Consider the following 20072-nt stretch of genomic DNA (forward strand, 5'->3'; position numbering starts at 1 on the left):
TCTTCATATATAAATTCTGTCAAAAGTTCGCAAAAGTCGAAAAAGGCTTAAATGTCCACTTTGACAAATCAGACCAATTACAATTACTTCACATGGAAAGTTTAAAAACAGCGATGACCTCTTAAACAATGTAAAAGCTGTACAATTTTTACTAAAGCTACGTATCGTCATTCTGAATAATATATTTTCTTCATTTTGGAGAATTGCTTCTTTGTTATCGACCTCCTCAAATAAGTCTAAGTAAATAAGGAAAACCTATTATTGTCATTGTTTCTGACTTAATTGCTCAAAATTTATGATTTTATTTCGATTATCAAAAGTTATTTTCGAGGTATTAATTCTCAGATGTTGGTTTGCTTGATACTTGATGGCTCTGTTCGTAGAGTATTAACCAACATTAAAAACACTTTGACATGAATCAAGATGATCTCTGGTTTTTCATTTAGATAACGTTAATTTAATAACATTAATCTTTTTTTTTTAATACTTGTTTAACGATTTCTTATACATAAATAAAAAACCTAAAAAGTATATTTTTAAGTCATTCGAAAAAAATTTCAAAGTTGTTCTGCTCTAAATCGATATTTGAATTCTCCACGCTTCTTAGTCTCCTTTTTCTTATTACTTCTAATACAAAATAAAATGCACCACTGGATCGCACAAACTTGCTCCTTAATGCAAAGAACATGTTTAAAAAAGTGCCTTTATATGATTTTAAATTATACCTGTAAAATAAGTTTGTCTTCAAAGATTTAAATGCTATTTCATTTGTCCAAAAAACCTCCAATTTTTTAATTTTTCGTAGACAATGTGAATTGTGTTTTATTTAATATTAATTAATAATTTATTGAAAAAAATTAACTTTTTATTATAATAAAAATATGAAATACTCGGAAAATATTATGTTAAGGGAAATGGTTTGTGTATTTGAATGAACTTATGGAATACATACCATTTTTGTCGGTAAGCTAGTTTCATCCCAAGACACAACTCATCCTAGGACATATCATCCCGGAAATGAAAAATACTTAATAAAAACAATTGTTTGTGTATTTAACTAGTTCATTTAAAGCTGATTTCTTTGGATAGATTTACTTGAATTTCATATTAGTAGAACCAGGATGCAAATTAAATTATCTGAAGATAAGAAAGAGGCAGAACATGTATGTTTGAATTGTAAAGCTATCGCCTATTGGTTGTGTAGTTAGTTAGGTGTCTAAAACTAATAAAGAATAGTTTATTGGTGTACTAAGCTTGTTTATGATGATAATGAAGGAATATTATTGGTAGGTAGAAGGTTCTTACCACAATCCAATCACATTCCATCTTTCCAACAAGTTTTCAGCGCAAACAAGAAGTTATTACCTTCAAATTATTTTTTTTTTCGGTTACGCGTTATTGGTTTTTAGTATTTTTAAAAATGTAGCAAAACATCTTGAGTCAATATATCAAATGTTAATTAAGAAAAAATCTTGTAGTAAAATATCTTAAGTTCACTTAATGGTTTTAACTTTTATGATTAATATCAAATACATAAGTCGTATTATCCCCTACTTAGCAAAACGCTACGAATTAAACTTAACCTATTTTACAAAAGGTCATAATTTACTTGCTTTAAAAGATTTTTTAACGAGGATAAAAAAGGAAAATTGGTTAGCAGCAAAAACCATTTAAGAAAAATTAAGAGCTTTACATTTTGAATTATTCCTGATGCTTTTATCCATTTAAACTGGGCTCCGTTTAGCCTCCGACTTTCTTACTGATATTCGATATTCATTAACGATTTCTTGTCTGCCATATTTTTATAAACAATGTTCTGTTGAATTAAATTCAGCGGTAATTTTCTCACTTCCAGTTAAGCTCTTCAGTTTACCCCTTAGCTCAATTTCGAGCGTACTGTTAAGTACAGAAATTCTTTCTTAAACGGCGCATCGAGAATGTGGAATGCTTTGTAAGAAATTTAAGACCAATGTGCGCCAGTTTCTCCAGTTAATAGATCCCTATTTTCCTTAAACTTGAAGTTTGTTTAAATTTAAGTATATAAAGGGTAAATTCTTTAAAAAAAAAGTCTAAAAAAGTTCTTAGAAATATATCCAAAAAGTTAATTAATTTTTCTCTTCCAAAAAATCAAAATAATAAAATATTATGTGTTCCTTTATTTCCAGTGTTGGGATGAATGTGCGAAAGTGCCAAAGATCAATAAATCGATTCGTGAGACATGGTCTCTGCGGACAACATTAATGCTGCAACAAGATTCCCTAGTCCTCGTCGATGTTGCCTGGGATCCATTAAGTACGGGTAATCAATGTTTGGTGACATGGGAAGTATCGGGTGGTGGACTGATGGGTAATCTCCTCACTGAATCTTTCAATGTTCAACTTTCTCTGTGGCCCGATACTAAATATCGTGTTCAAGTAACATGTAAAAATAAGGTAAGTCATCATTTAAACAGTGTTTTTGTTTTTTAATTTGTCTTTTTTTTACTTTTGACATAAGAAACGTAAAAGAATTGACAGTATTTTGACAGACGAGCTAATTGTTTGTGCAAAATTTTAAAACAAACACCCTCCGGCTGGTGGCGCGCGGTGCCAGCGCCTCCTCTTGTTAATGTTGATGGCGCTGAAGCCGGTAAAGCAAGTTAATTTAAACTTCACGTTCACAATCAATTTCCCACGAACAATGAGGAAACATAACTTCTTCAGCTTCATGCGGCTTAAGTGAGAAAGAGAGAGTTCTGTTTGTTTTGTTTGGTCGTTTGCTTCGGTTGGTGGCTGATTGGTGGCGCACCAAGTTAAAAACAGAGTGGCTTGGGATGGTAACTCTTTTGTTTTGAATCGGGTTGGGTTTGGGTTTGGGGCATAAGATGAAGAAATAGCCGAATTAATATTTCATTTTGTATTACCTCTGCGAACTTTCATTGTTCCTTATGATTATGTATCTAAGAGAGCCTGCTTCAAGCCGCAGTACATTCACAACACGGTCGCTAAAGTATAAACCAGATGCCGTTACTGAAGCTGCTGCTGCTGATGATAATAATAATTATTATTATGATAATGATTATGATTATGGTTATTATTGCGGTTGCCTTATAGAAAAAAGTCAAAGTGTATTAACCCTCAGCAACAATGATGGTGCGCCTCGCCGTAAAGCCACCGCTGATCGAATGCGAACAAAACCTCAAAAAAAAGTGTGTAGTTGTCCGCAAGCAACGCAATTACCCGCGAGAGGAGCTATTGTTGTTAATGAATTGTCGATCTTGATTATGTGTAATAACGCTCTGATCATTAATTAAGGAAAGTTGAGTTTGAGTTTGAATTTAAGTTAGAGTTCAATATGCCTTGAACTTGCTACATACATACAACTATGGCAGGCGAAATGAAAATCTTCATCGACAAAGAAGTCGTGTATCGGCAGAAACGCCGCGCCGCCGCACCACGCCATGATGGACTATACCTACCTTATTCTAGATTGATGGTGCAGCTTCATCCCATCGATAAGTCTTTTGGATGATTGATAAGTTTTTATTTTTATTTCTTTATACAGACATTTTTATTAGGCAATAAAAAGGCATGCGGGTTCGTCTGTCTGATCTGTCGGTCGGTGGAGAGTTGAAATAAGATCAATTTTTGTTCTCTCTTATTTCTATGAAAGGAATTTCTTAAGTCCGTGAAGCTATTTTCTTCAATTTTTGTTGGTTGAAAATGATACGAAGTGTAATGCGTGTCGATGATGATGATGATAAGTTTAATAACTCAAGCGCCTTTTGAAAAAAAAAACAATACAACTCGTGTCATTGCTTTTTGGGTTCTGGTGTATTTAAAAAAAAAAAGACGTAGCAGAATTTTGATTTGTGGGTCATGTCGAAAATTAAGGCTAACAAGCTTGTTGAGCAGATTTAACATGCAGTGGAAAGAGATTTAAATGGAAATGATTGACATTTTTATTGAGTAATTATGGGTTCGCTTTGTTTATCAATTAAATCATCGATTTTTAAGTTTTTTAATGATGGTGAAGTGACCCTCTTCTGTTTTGAAAAAACTTTGTACTAAAGTAAAAGAAACGATTTGGTTAATGGATATTTTAATTTTTAGAACTTCTTTTAATAAGTAGAAAATAGTATTATATCTCGCCATTGTTGATACATATTAGGGCCTATTTTATTTTTATATGTCAAATATTATTGTATAGCTGCATCTGTGGTTTATAAGTATAAGAAAAAGTTTAAGATGTTTAAATCATTTCATCTTGATCTTGCTGATCATGCCAAAAGCTTCCTTCAGAATATCTACATGTTCACAACCCTGCTCATCCAATTCTGGCAAGAAGAAGACGTCTTTCGTGAGCTTCTAGAGTTCATCAGTAACTTTGAACGCATTGCCGTCCTCAAAAAATGCAGCCCTATCTTTCTTCCCTCGTGAAAGCCGCACAATGCCTTTGAGTAGATATAATCGCGGTTGCCACATTGGTCATCTTTGGTCATTATTTTTTCACTTATTCAAATAGTGGTTTTTTATTCCATTTGGTCATATTTTTAGGAAACGAAAATAGATGTTTAAAAATTTGAGTAACAAAAAATGTTCTTTTAACATACTTACTTAGCTCTCGGCCTTTTATACAGCGCCGCTTTGAGTGCCTGTTGTTTGGCTGCATTTGCCTGCCGACATTCCTCATCAAACCAGGGGTTCCTTGTTGGTGGCTGTTTGAAACCCAGCACATCAGAGGCGGCTTCTCTGATTGCATTTTGGCAATGTTGCCACTAGTTTTCGATACATTGTGTTGGCGGCAGAGAACTTTGAGAGAGGTAACTTGCAACTCGGTCGGAAAAGGATTTTGCGATCTCTAGCGATTGTAGCCGTTCTACGTTTTACCTTCTACCAGCAACTCCCTCTTTCGCCTTGGGTCTGGAAATCGGAAGTGCTATATTGGGTACAACGAGGTGGTGGTCCGAGACGATGTTAGCTCCTCGGAAAGTTCGTTCATCTATGATGCTTTAAGCGTGTCTGGCATCGATCGCCATATGGTCAATCTGGTTGACGGTAGATTGATCTGGAAGAGTCCAAGTGCCTTTGTGGATGTTGAGGTCTATGAGCCTGAATCCGTTATTTGAGGTGTTGTTGTGCACGCTGTTCTTCCCGATTATTACACCAAAGATGTCTTCCCTTCCGAGCTTGGCATTAAAATCGCCCAGGACTATTTTAATATCGTAGCTAGGACACTGTTTATATGCTTTGTCTAAGAGCTAGAAGAACATATCTTTGTTGTCGTCTTTCTCTTCTGTTGGGGCGTGCGCGCATATCAGGCTAATGTTGCCGAATTTAGCCTTGATGCGTATGGTCATGAGGCGCTCATTGATGCACCTATAGTTCAAGACTTCTCGCCTAAGTCTGGCTCGAATGACGAAGCCGCATCCAACTAAGCGCTATTGGTTTTCGTGATAGCAGTAAATATCGCAGTTTTTCATCCTCTTTTTGCCCGGCCCATTCCATCGTATTTCCTGGATGGAGGTGATGTCTGCTTTATAGCAGTTTAGGGCCTCCGTTTATTTTCCAGCCGCACATGGTCTGTTAAGGAACCTAAAATTCCACGTGCATATCCGAAGTTCGTTGTCCTTACTTCGTTTGCGTTGGTTGTCAACAGTAAATCCTTCCGTATCCAAGGCTTGTTGGTGCTTCACAACTGTGAAGCTTTTACGTGCCCAGGAAGTCACCCCGACGGCACAACCCCCAACCTGGAGGGCCAGATCCTAAGTATAACTTCAAGAATGGGGAGCCGGATAAAACCACTAATTATTGGCTGGGCTCTAAATAAGTCGAAGAAGCCCTATAAGGTGTTCACTAAGTAGTTCAACCTTACTGGAACTGTAGACGCCACCTTTGATTCCATCTCGGGAATTCCTCCGCTGCTAGTGGAAACACCTCTCCCCCCTCTCTCATTTACTGCCCCCAACAACTTTCCACTGGGGTTAGAACCCAATCTCTAATTGAGGTAATAGGCACCCGATGTTCTCCGCGGGGAGGTGAGAGTAGGAGTTGATAGACAGTGATGGGTCTTGAGAAAACCTGTGGACGTTTGTGTCCTCTTGAATGCACACGTCTTCCATTTGACCAGATTAAAGTGTATGCTGAGGGAAAAAGGCAACAAAACTAGACCATACGATGTTCCGTTGTGACACCAAATTTAATCCTTAAAAAGTTTATCTCACTAAAATTAAGAAAAAAATACTACATTGTTTTAAAGGTTTTACAAATTTGAGGTCATTCGTGAAAACGCACTTAACACCTCATATTCAAAGCTCATCTTCAATGACACTTCTTTCGCATCTCGATTAATAAAGCAAGGAGTGGTTTTAGACCTCCTGTACTAAAAGCAAAAAAAAACCTACTGGTGCAGTTTGAAAGAACACTCAAAGCCCTTGACATACAAAAATCTACTATTGCATATAGTATACCTCCAATTTGTCTAAAGAAATTATCTTTAACACTGCCAAAACCATTGCGTAAGCTATAATACTCGCACTTCGGGGAAAGCCCATCAATTTACCCTTGAGCTGAATTTCGGACATACCGTCGAGTATAGAGAACATTTTTTTAGCCGCACACCAAGAATGTGGAATGCTTTACCCAACTCTATATTTCCCTCCCATTGTGATATTTAAAACTTTAGAACCACTACTTCACTACTACTTTCTTACTCGATGTCTTCTCTAACACTCGCACTGTGTTTAAACTTTAAACATGTTCAGGGTAGATACGAGTTTAACCTCTTAACAAATTATTTGGTTTTTCTCTACTCGTTAATTTATTTAAAGCCAATTATGAAAGGTTTCTAACAAAATAGTGCGAGAAAAAATCAGCTAGTAAATGCATCTTCAATTCATTAGAAAATAGTCTCTTAGTCGTTTATATTGTTCATGTTAAAGGACTGATTTAGAAATGGTAGCTGTCAATCTCACTCTAGTCATTGATCAACCATTAAGCTAAGTTTGTTTAGAATTTCTAAAAGCTTTATGGATCACACATTTCAATCTTCTTATTCAGGTGAACTTATTTTAGAAATAAGTTTTTTCTTTAGTATCTCGCCAATTTAACTTCAAAATCAGCACAAACAATTTTTGAACTACATTTATGTTAAAAATGTTTACTTTTATATTTTTTTAAGTGAACCATACATTTTTGATTACATTTTTAAATAAATTTTATTTCTATTTTTTCTTGTGTTTTTTTACAGCTTTCTGGTGCGATGAGTAGATCTCTGCCTCTTACGATTGACACCTCTGAAGCAACAACACTCTCGACCAATCAAGACCGTCATGCTCAGCTTATTCCAAAAACACCCCTCATGATCACTTCGACAACAGTCCAACCACCATCTAATCCCATCCAAGAGACAATTCCTTCCTCGAACAGCATCAACAGCATCACTGGAGGTGTTCCCTTCGAGGACCAATCCAGCGAATCCATCAATCAACACACAAACTTCATCTTCAACTGGCACCAAAAGAACAGTGACATCTCGAAAATCGAACCTCTCACCAAACCTGATCTCAATATTCTCCGAATCACATCGATCTCAGAAATGCAAAACCCCCTTCTCTTCGATGTTATCATTGGTTGCATTATTCTCATTATTATCCTTTTTGCATACATGCTAGTCCTGCGCAACCAACGAACATCAAGCGATAAAGCAGCCCTTATCGAGGACGATTCGCATTCCTATTCTGGTGTTTCAGTACCAGTGGCCATTGCAGTTCAAAGGAATTCAGGGTTACCATCGTCGTCTAAATATTCATCATCAACATCATCGTCGTCGTCAATAGCACACCCTCAACTCTGTAAGAATCCAGGAATTTGCTCGAGGAATGCCCTTAAGGTGTAAATGCATCTCCTTCGAAAATAAAATGTTAAGCTAAGAGTATATATAGCTGCTTCTCCTCAAAACTAAAACTACTATAAACTATAAAATAATTAAACAAACAAAAACAAAACAAAAACAGAATAAACAAATCTCATAAACTACAAAAACAAACAAATCATATACAATAAACTATAACTATAAACAAAACAAAAAAAATCAACCTATGCTACTACGAACGAAAAACCGATAGAAATAGGGCGAGATTGAAAAGGACGTAAATCCTTTTTGAGTCAAGCAAGTGCGAGAGAGCGAGAGGGAAATATAAACTTTTTGAGTGATGCTTAGACTTACATTTATATAAAAACAAAAAAACCATAAAATACAAAATAATTATGTTTTCTATTAAACACAAAAAAAAGAGTAATAAGCTTAATCGACAGTTTTGATATTAATACGACTGAAATTGCTTTCTATTGGTGATACAAAAGTTAGCGAAATGATATTCTTCGTTCCCGAGAACTCTGAGCTTTATTTCAGATTTGAGTGAGTTTTTTTTGAGGATTTCATTTAATATTTTCTTCTGACTTTGAGTGAGATTTCTTAAGGTTATTTGCTGTTAAAAAACTATTGCTGCAACCAATTTTGTGAAAAAACCATCATAGTTTGAGCTATTTTAAAGACTTGAGTAAGAATTCTAGAATTGAGTAGAACCTATGAAAATCACTCACTTTTTTAGTACGAGTTATTCTTAAGACTTGAGTAAGAATTCTAGAATTGAGTAAAACCTATAAAAATCACTCAATCCTTTTAATATGAGATATTTTAAAGACTAGAATAAGAATTCTAGAATTGAGTAAAACTTATGAAAATCACTCACTTTTTTTAGTACGAGTTATTCTTATGACTTGATTAAGAATTCTAGAATTGAGTAAAACCTATCAAAATTACACACTTTTTTTAGTACGAGTTATTCTTAAGAATTGAGTAAGAATTCAAAAATAGAGTAAAACCTATGAAAAACACTCACTTACTTGAGTAAGTATTCTAGAATTGAGTAAAACCTATGGAAATCACCCACTTCTTTTAATATGAGATATTTTAAAGACTTAAGAATTCTAGAATTGAGTAGAACCTATGAAAATCACTCGAAACCCTTGTTTCCCAAATGGGATAGTTTAGCTTTGAGCGAGATATGTCAAGTTTTCAAGTATGATAAAAATTCCAGTCATATTTTAAAATTTAAATTGAGTTAAAAATCACCTAATATGGGATAAATGTTAGCTTTGAGTATAGTTCTGGTTTCTCAAGTTCAATAAGAGATGAAAGTACGAAAATCACTCAACAGTGAACTTATTACTGTTGCCTTTTTTAATTTTGGGTCAGATTTTTTTAAAGATTCAATTATTTATTGAAATTTCTCAACACACATTGAGTTTTAATTGTTTTAATTTTCTTTCTAACCATAAAATGTACACCACCTGAAATTACTAGTTGAAAATCACTCATAAAAGTAAAACAAATCACTCCAAACACATTTTTTTAATTTGAGATATTTTCAAGCTTCGAGTAAGATTTCTAACGACCAACCGAATGAAAATCACTCACAAATTTAAAGTTACAAAAATTACTATAATCATATCCAAAATTTATATAGTTTTGGCTTTGAGTGGTATTTTATAAGTTAATTGGAGTTCAAAATAACGAAATCACTCCAAAGCTTTTGAAATGTGTGATAATATTAAGTTTTGAGTTAGATTTCTCGAGTTAAATAGAGATGAAAGTACAGAGAAGCCCTGTTAGGCAGCAATTTTGAAAACTCAATTCTCATAACAACATTAAAATAATTAAATATTGTAACGGAGCAAATGAAAATCACTCAGAATCTAAACATCCCTGATGTAAAAAGTCTAGACAATGAAATACAAATACCAAAAAGCATGGTTTTTGAACATCATCAAATAAAAAAAAAATTGTCACAATAACGAATTAAACTTGAGACTTTAAAAAAAATAAAAACACTCTGTTTTTGTTAAGTTTCTGAAGACCATTTTGAAAAAAATTTTTCTCAAAACCAAATGTTCCTAAAACTGAAAAATTTAATTGAGAACTTTTAAAAATATTCTCTGAGATACAAGTAAAATATTGAATTTTTGTTTCAAAATGGTCTTCAAGGTCAAACCATTTTATTAAAATTGTGCCATTTTCTATAAAAGTTAAAAAAACAAAAAACTGTCGCTTAAGCTTAAAACAAAAAATTTGCAATGTGAAAGAGTGAGATTATAAAAATGTGAAATGCATGCGGTAAAAAATTGAATGTTTTGTTTTTTATTTTTATATATTTTTGAATGGTTTGATTTTTTTTTTTTTAGTATGGATTGAGTGAAATCAAATGAATGAGTGACTAAATTTTATTTTTTGTATTGTTTCCTCTGAATGACTGAGTAAAATTAATTTCTTTTTTAATTCCATCTGTAGATAGCCTGATGATATTAATCGCAAACAAAAAAGTAAAACAAAATTCATAAATTAACTTCCATTAATGCAAAGTAATGAAAATTTGTATTATTAAAAATTAAAAAAAATATAACAAGAAAGAAAAACAAAATTGTAGAACATTATTTGTGTGGATGAAACTATACTATGGGGCTTGATTTTATAAAACTTAATGAACTTTTCTATCAAAGGCACTTTAATATTTTCTAAAGCCTTACAGAAATAATTTCATAATTAATAACTTGTCAAAAATTAACAAAATACACACAATCAAATTAATTTGCTTATTGTTTTTTGAATGAACTCTTAATCGAAACTGTTGAAAGTCATGTCTCAAGAAAACTTTATGGCGTGTTGAATACAAGCTCTGATAGCGTGACCTTTGATAAATGTTTAAGCTTCTAAAAAGTGCGTGTCTCTTAAGTTTTCACAAAACTTGATAATTATTTATTTTAAAAGTTGAAATATCATTTAAGGTCAATAACATCAAGACCTTTACAAAATTTGAATTAAAAATTCAAAAAGTTACTTTTATTTCCCACGAAAGTTTCATTCACATGATAACTCATTATTTTGTTCAAAAAAAAGCATAAAATCTAAAATTAAAACAAAAATACAATTTGAAATCAAAATGTTAATATTTTATAATATTTTCTTATTTCCAACTAGTCCAAAACCTTTTTCGGGTTGTAAGATAAACAAACAAAACAAATAAATCAAAACAATACATCCCCTATTATTATGTCCCCCGATGAAGTTTATACCCCCTTTTTAAAATAAGAACTAAGAATTATAATAGTAAAACAAAAATAATTAATTTCTTTTTATACAAAAAACAAAATCATAAATAAAATAAATACAAAATGTGTGCTCAATTATAGATTTTCCAAAATCCCCGCCCTACAAGAATAACTCCACCCCCCCCCCCCTTCTTCCCCTAAAATCCCTAGCTCCTTTTTTTAAATAATTTAGTAATGAAATTATTAATCAAAATTTAACAAAATATTGGTGTTTAAATTTAAATATTAACTTTAAAAGAAAAAACCTAAATGCTTCTTGTTTTATACCTGATTGTGAATAAAAGTAAAATAAAATCGTAAAAATCCCAAAAATATATCGATGTTTTTTGTAAATATATTAAAGTTGCAAAGAAAAAGAAAAAAACAAAATCTAAACAAAATAAGAAACAAAAACGAGCACGATCATATTCCTTAAAAAATTATATAAAAATAAGTAAACATTTCTCTATAGAGAAATGTTTATGAGTGAATCAATTTTTATTTCAACAAAATTAGAAAAACTCAAAAAAAAATCTAAATAAATTAAAATTTGTTGTTAAATTTTTTGTGATGATTTTTTTATTTTAATAAATCAATGGAAAAATAAAACTCTTTGGCTAACTTTAAGAATTTTTAAATAATTTCAATTGTTTTCCTCCCAAAAATAAATACAAAACAAAAAAACGAAAAAGTAATACAACCATAAGCCTAAGTCCTACACACAAAATAGCATGTAGAAAATATTAATTTTCCTTCTATTTCCAATAAAAAAAATGTATTTGCAAAAAATAACTCCCAATTAAAAATAAAACCCCAATTTTTATACATAGTTTAATGTACCTATGTATAAGACTATATGAACCTTAAATCTAAAATCGGATTAAACACAAAATAAACAAAAGCAATTCTACAAGAACAAGATTAAAAAATAAATAAAATTAATTTTTAATTTTTGTTTTAATTATTACAAAGACTGTAAATAATAGTTTTTTATATTTAACAAAAAATATAAATAATATCGATTTTATTACCTAGCTACAAAATAAAAAAAAAAAGAAAACAAAAATCTTTTAATTACTAATTTTATTTATAAGAAATACATATGGACTAAGATATAAATATATTTAAAGAGTATATATGAAATAATAAAAATTAAAAAATAAATAAATATTTCTACGCGTATCCTGCTGGTAAACGGTAAACGTCATAGTTTTATTTTTATGTTTAGTTTAAAAAATAAAATAATAATAATTATGATAAAATTCTCAGAATATATTAATTTGTAAATTTATTAATCAATTTATGATATGATGAATGGAGTTCAGAATCAAACAAACCTAAAACAACAAAACAATGAACAACCATCAAAAACTATGTAAAAAGTAATTTTAATTAAAATAAATAAAACTAAACAAAAAAAACTACAAATGAAATTTAAAAAGGGTGTTTTATTTATTGGTATGGAGTTTTCTTTTCTCATTGAAAGTGGTCATGAAGGTTGTTGGCGAAAAGGACAATTGATCAATCTAATTCAATGGAAGTTTAGAAAACAGATAAGCTTAAAATTATTAATTGAGATAAATTATCCAAAACCCCCACGAGAACCGTTTGGCAATATGAGAAAGCCAACTGGGACGGTCTCAATGAATTCTTCAGGAACTTTAACTGGTCACTATGCTTCCTCGATAGTGACGTGGATCCCAGTACAGATATGATTACAAACTTAATTCTTTGCGTGCGGAATGAGAAATTTTATAATATCCTAATTTTAAAATCTATCAAACCCAAAGAAAACTCATGGTTTGATTCGAGCTGTAAAGAGGTTATTAGGATCAAAAATGTAAGTTTCCGGAATTACAAAGCCAACCCTACCGAGGAAAACCGGAATAAGTTCAAACAAGCTAGAAAGACCTGTAACGCACTTATACGACGCATTCAATTTTTACATGATCAGAAATTACGGCAAAAAATACTACAATGTCCCAATGGTAGTACAAATTTCTGGTCATTTGTAAAAAATGTGCGTAACACTACGTCTTCGTCGGTTCCCTATGCAAGCTCGATTCATAACGCCAATTTGCTTGCAGCATAGTTTGCTGTTAATTCGATGCTGCCAGTGAGTGACATGACTCCGCCTGTACTTGAAAGCGTTAACGATTCTATGGGACGAATCTTCTTTCGCACTCGTTCAGTTACTAGAGTACTTAAAAATCTTGACATTCACAAATCCGCTGGCCCGGATAGAATCCCCGCTATTGTTCTGAAGAGGTGTTCTTCAACGCTGGCAAAACCACTGCTTAAGCTTTCCATCTGTCCTATTCTACTGGTCTCTTTATGAGTGGATGGAAAACAGCATTTGTACAGCCTGTCCCTAAAAAAGTCGAATCCTCCTCACCATCCAACTATCGTCCAATTCCGCTAACATCCCTTCTTTCCAAGGTCATGGAAACGCTGATCAATTTTCAGCTTAAGAAATATCTTGAAGAACGAAAGCTTCTTAATGACCGGTCCACTTGTGATCTCATGGTTTATCTCACCGAACAGTTGAAAAAATCTTTACATCGTTTTGGAGAAATAAGATTATTGCACTTGATATTTCAATAGCATTTGATAGAGTTTGGCATCAAGCTTTCTTATCGAAAATGCTCGCATTTGTTATTGATGAATCCCTTCTACGGTGGGTTAAAAATTAACTTTTGGACCATTCAATTTTAGTAGTATTGGACGGGTTCAAATTTGATATTCACAAAATAAACGCTGGTGTGCCCCAGTGTTCCGTTCTGTCTCCGACGCTCTTCCTCATTTTTATAAATGATCTTTCGTCTGAAACTTCTAACCCACTAAATTGTTTCGCGGATGACAGAACCCTCAGCTTTTCAAATTAGTTTTTAGATTTTCATCCTTGTTCTTCGGATGTGGACTACCAACGGCAGCGTATGAAAAGCTCATTAAATTCAGATCTTGACAGCATTGTTCTATGGTGAATCAAAAACCGTGTAGAATTTAATGCTTCGAAAACTCAATGCTGTCTACTGTCGCAAAAGCGTAACCCTCTCACAATGCCACTATCCATGAGTGGTACTTGCATCGAGGAGACTGAACAGCTATCAGACCTAGGTATGTGCATTACAAACTACTTGTTGTGGAGTGATCACATATTTGACATCGCCAAAAATGCTGCTAAGTGTTTAGGTTTTCTCCGACGATGCAAGACGTTTTTTACCCCTTCTGATCTGGCTATAATTTATAAAGCCTATATTCGTCCAAAACTTGAGTACAATTCTCATATTTGGGTAGGTGCTCCTATAACCCACTTGAGTCTCTTGGACAGAATTTAAAAGAGAGCTCTAAAAATGATAGGTGACCATTGTCTAACTGAAACTTTTGCATCTCTCGAGCACCTTCGTAAGGTTTCATGTCTCTCATTATTCTATCGCTACTTCCATAAGCAATGCTCTAATGAAATAGCCAGTTACATTCCTCCCCTCAAACAATTCCGTAATCAGTTTACAATTGAGCCCAATTTCGGTCGTGCTGATGTTAAATTCAGAGATTCTTTTTTTAGTCGCACTACACGAATGTGGAATGCTTTACCAGACTCAATATTTCCAACTCATTACAATGTGCATCGGTATCTCCTTTCAAATCGTATCCTCCCTTCCTAATTACTCGCACTGTGTATAATTAATATAAGGGTATTCATATCCCCTTGAGTGCGCGTGCAACATAAAAAAAAACATGATATTTATTTTGAACGGAAAAAGAAAGTAATCGAAAAATTCAGCAAAATTTGATGGGTTTGTAAACTTAACACATGATGAAGATGAATTAACTTAGCCTCAAAAAGTGATACATTTTTAATAACAGGGCCAAATAAATGAGCATTTAAAAATCATGAAGGGAACTATTTTCTCGCAACGAATCAAGGGGCATTCAACAAGGTGAGGCTGAACTGCCTCAAAGTTACGTCTGTCAGTAGTGACGTTTTAACCGTGATGTTAGCGTTGTAGATCCTTTCTTGATGATAACCTTGGTTTTGCCACGTCCGCCTCAACAATCAATGTCATCAACATATCCCAATAATTGGACAGACTTTTGAAACATGGTGCCTCTAGTTTTGACGTGGGAGCTCTTCATTAGTCTTTCAAAGCTGATGTTAAAGAAATCGCATGACAGCACATTACCTTGTGTTAAGCCTTTTTTGACTTCTATAGGTTCTGTGAAGTTGTTTCCATTGGCATCCTGCACAACGGATAAGTTTGGATGGTGGGAGTCGATTTGATTTTCTTAGGTTTTTTTCAGGATCTTCCGTAATGTGAAGATTTGAACGACTGTGGACTTTTCTGGTCTTAGACCACACTGATAAGGACCTGTGAGGTTGTTGGCGATAGACTTTTACATATTACGACAGAGAAGATTTTGTAAGTGATGTTAAGTACAATGATTACTCTATAGTTGGATTGCCATAAATTCACAAAACAGACTTGCTTTTGCGCCCGATTACGTCGTCCATGAATGTACCATGCTATGAGCTATCTAAGTACGTTGGAATAATTTTACAGTGCGTGACAACAAATTCAAGCTACCATATAAAAAATTCGTTTGAATTTGTTGAAAAAGCAAAAAATTTAAAACTAAGTCTAATGTTTTAGTCTCGTTTGATGCAGTCTCATTGTTCACTAATACCCGTTCAACTGGCTATGAGCTTTGTCAAGAAGAAATGGGATACAATAAATAAAAGCACAAAGATAGCAGAAAACAAATTTATTGAAATTCTAGACTTTTGTCCTAAAGAAAACAATTTTCTTCTACACAATGACACTATCTACAAACAAATTTTTGGGATGCCAATGGCCAATGGGTAACTCACTATCCAGGACCATTGTAGATCTGGTTTTGGACCTCGTTTTAGATGAATGTTTAAATAACATCGAAGAAAAACCTACGTTCAAAGCAAAATATGTTGACATATTTTCAATAATGGATAAAAGAAACATAGACAAAGTACTAAAAATTCTAAATGGATTTCATACAAAAATTCAATTCACAATCGAAATTGAGGTTAACAGAACAATATCCTAGTTAGATGTAAAAATCTACTGTGAAAAAAATCGTTTGCTATTCGACTGGTATCAAAAACCAACAGCATCTGGAAGGCTAGTTAATTTCCGATCAAACCAAGCAAGGTATATTATCATCAATACTGCGTCCAATCCCGTGAATACAATTTTCAAAATAAGTGATGTACGATTCCACGTCGCCAACGAGAAAAAAGTCATCAAAATCCTTAGTGATAATGGTTAATCCTTCTACCATAATTCGAAGTCTTCTTTTAAAATACAAAATGCAAACTCCACGAGAAAATATTGATGAACCTTTTAGAATGCACCACAAAACCATGATTTACGTTCCAATTCTATCCGAAAACTTCAAAAAATTCATTTCCAAAAAATTGACAGAAGTTCGCCTTGCTTTCAAATCAAACAAAACACTTGACCATTGTTTTACTAAACTCAAGACGGAACCTGATAAGGACAAACAAACAGATGTTATCTACAAAACTAACTGCAATGGTAAATCAAATAAAACGTGTAACCACAAAAAACTGCTAAGACAATGCATCTCGAATCATAAGTCCGACATAAAACTAAAAAATTCTGAGAAGACAGCCCTGGCCAGTCACAGTAGTAGTTTGTGCTTTATTAAATTTTGACTTAACTTTATTTTTAGAAGTGCTAATTATATTCATAGTTTTATTTTTAATTTATATTAATTAATATTGAATTGTTTTTCTATCTTCCTTGAGTAAGTAAACTTTATTATATTTGTATCCCATTGAAATAACTAAGATCATTTGTAAATTTTGTTTGTGTTAATAAAGTTCCCCTGAAGAAGGCAGCAACCCCCTGACGAAACGTTGTGAAAGTCAATATAACTTAATTGTTTCATTGCGAGAATTACAGTGACCAAAAAATACGATGGAAAACTATACTTCCACTAATCACAACTATTACACTAATTGGTCAACAATACTGAGGTTCCATTCATCGGGTAAGTTTTCTTCCGACCATATCTTACAGATTTGTTGGTGCATGATTCTATACAAATTTTCTCCAGCTGCTTTTAAGACCTCGGCATTCAAACCGTCTGCTATAGTGTCTTTGTTAGACTTCAGCTTAGGTATAGCAATCTTTACTTCGTATAAGTTGGGAAGACGGGATTGTTGCCTTTCGTCGTCTATATTGAATAAATCATCCTGTCCGACTGCGGAATTCGGTTCTTCGTAGCCGTGATATAGCCTGCAGAAGTGGTCATTACATATTCTCAGCCTTCACTGCGCTTCCACTATGATGTTTCCACTTAAAGTCTTCGGTTCGAGGTTTGTGAACTTCGAGCTTCATTTCTTCGATTGAGAGCCAAAAGTATGTTTCGTTTTTAGTTTAACAAATATTTTTGAAAAGTTATTGTATTTGGTCCAATTTGTCGAAATGAAAATTTTGACATTTCTTGACATTATAAGGTGTTATCATGATATCAGCAAAGTTGAAAAAAGTGGATCCGGCGATAGAAATCTCTAAATCTTCAATACTTCAAAAAATTCAAAAACTTCACGATAATCTAAACTCTGGCAATGATGACATACCATAATTTATATTTAAAAATTGCTTAATGCATGTTTCATACCCGTTGTTCATTCTGTTTAATTTATCACCTTAATGTTGTCGTTTTAAGGTTTTAGGGAAATTGGTCCTATAGTCCTATCCTATACGTACGCACGTCCGTACACTCGTACGTCTGTACGTTGGCGACTTTTTTTTCGTCGTCCATAGCTCAAGATATTGACTTCAAAAAATATTTGTAATACAGATAATAATGCAGAAAGATGCAGAAATTGCTCCCAAGAAAATTGTTTGGTTGGTTTTTTTTTACTAAAGCAGTTTTAAAAAAAGGTTAAAGTTTTGGTTAATCCTAAATATCGCACGAACCAAAACAGTTAATTTAATTTTATAAAATATAAAATGATAGTAGTATAATATAATAGTAATTGAGAGTAGTACCCGTAGCGTGATGCTTAGTGCGTTCGACTCAACAATGTACTGAATAATGCATATTATCCAGTGCATTGAAAGACCGCTGTGGTTCATCCTCTCTCAAAAAAGAGAAAGGACAATTCTAACTCGTCAAATCTTAGGTCGATAAGTCTTCTTCCGAGCATCAGCAAAGTTTTCGAAAAAATCATTAATAGTTCTCTGACTAAGTGGGCTGCGCACAACAAAATAAGTCCGGATAAACAGTTCGGGCTCAAGGCGGATCATGACACAATGCATGCTGCGTCAAAACTCGTTTCTGATATCCAATGGAATAAATCAAAACAACAATGCACAGGTGCTGTTCTATAGTTGATTTGGAAAAGGCCTTTGACACCGTATGGTTGGAGGGTCTTTACCTAAAACTGAGCAGGCTTGGCATAAGCAAGCCATTGTTGTATATACTGTATTATATGCTTAACGGTAGAAAGTTTGTTGTCAAAAGTGGCAATGTAACTTCTACCACAACATTTCCAATTAAGAATGGTCTTCAACAGGGAGCGGTGAATTCGCCGATTCTCTTCAGCATTTACACCAGCGATCTGATGGGTAGTCTTACAAAGGCAATTGCGTACGCCGACGATCTTATTGCGTACAGAACGGCCGAAAGGTTGAGGTTATTAGAATTCTCTTGCAGCGTGATTTCGTCAAGATGCAGCGATATTGTGACGACTGGAAACTGGAAATAAATGTTCAGAAGTCTGTTCCGGAATCCATTGGCTATGGCCACGAGGGATACGTGCAAGAATTGGCGCAAGATGGTCATCGTTAATCTTCACGGGCAGCCATTGGCGAGCAAAAGTGTAGTGAAGTACCTCGGTATCTGGTTTGATCAGTATTTATATTTCGACAGACATACAAATGCTACTCTGATCAGGACCAGAGGAGCCTTTGCTCTGACGAAACGGCTGTCGGCTTCACTCTGGGTGAAAGTAATTTGGTACATGGCCCTCCTACGGCCGATGATCGTTTATGGTTGTCCTGTATGGTTCCCAGATGGAGAAGTTTCGGGTGTTCGAGCGGCAGTGTTTACGACGCTGTACCGGCTTATATCGAACAGCCGAATCTTCTAATGTGCATTACTATTTCAACGAGGTCCTATACAACGGGGCTGGAATCAACAGAATTGACAATTTCGTGATAAAACTCGTCCGAGGTCACATTGCAAGAGCTATGCCTTCGACCAACAATTTAATTTTTGGGGCGTTCTATCCGAACGACGAGTATTTTGAGAGTGTTTTGAGAGTTCATTCCCCCAGAGGCTTTCCTTTTTTTAGATAGATGCGGCCTGATACAGGATAGATTGGCAGTTCCGCTAATCTACCACGTCAGACGACGAACCGTGGATAGACTACTCCTGTAAAATCGGGACGTCCGTCATGGCAAAAGGTAGAGCAGAGCTCCTTTGGTGCAGTAGGGCTGTGTCCGAATGGGACCGAACTGATAGGGTGAAGCAGGAGAACCAGTTTTGGTGGCTTCAATCGGCACTTGATAGTGGGTAGTCGGGATGGGGTTTTAATCCTAGGCCGGCTTACATACTTGTTGTTTAGTTGTATGGTAAAGTTTTAAGAAGAATAAGCATTGTGGCACAAACAACAACACACACAAAAAATATACAAAAAAAAATATGTAACATGGAATAAAAAAAATAAAAAAAAAACAACAAAATATGAAAAACAAAAACCGTTACATTTGCTGCTGTGGTTGTTCTAGTTTTAAGTAGTTTTTAGGTAAAATAGGTTGTTTTAGTAAGCTTTAAGTTTTATATTAAGGACCTTATTTTAAGTAGTTTTTAAGTAAAAATAAAAAACGATCTGGATATTAATTTTTTTCAAATTTTCTACTAAATACAAAAATA

General features: G+C 33.7%; 1 protein-coding gene across 1 annotated transcript in view; it reads left to right on the plus strand.

Annotated features, from left to right (window-relative positions):
• Window positions 1-12463, plus strand: part of LOC129945414 (uncharacterized) — a 127555-nt gene extending 115092 nt beyond the window's left edge. Inside the window, exons 3-4 of the mRNA XM_056055153.1 lie at window positions 2166-2432; window positions 7228-12463. Of these exons, the coding sequence (XP_055911128.1) occupies window positions 2166-2432; window positions 7228-7875 (915 nt within the window). The 3' untranslated portion in view covers window positions 7876-12463. The remainder of the gene's footprint in view (window positions 1-2165; window positions 2433-7227) is intronic.
• Window positions 12464-20072: the final 7609 nt, after the last annotated feature.

The sequence above is a fragment of the Eupeodes corollae genome, chromosome 2 (assembly GCF_945859685.1).
Source record: "Eupeodes corollae chromosome 2, idEupCoro1.1, whole genome shotgun sequence".
In the NCBI taxonomy this organism is placed as follows: Eukaryota; Metazoa; Arthropoda; class Insecta; order Diptera; family Syrphidae; genus Eupeodes; species Eupeodes corollae.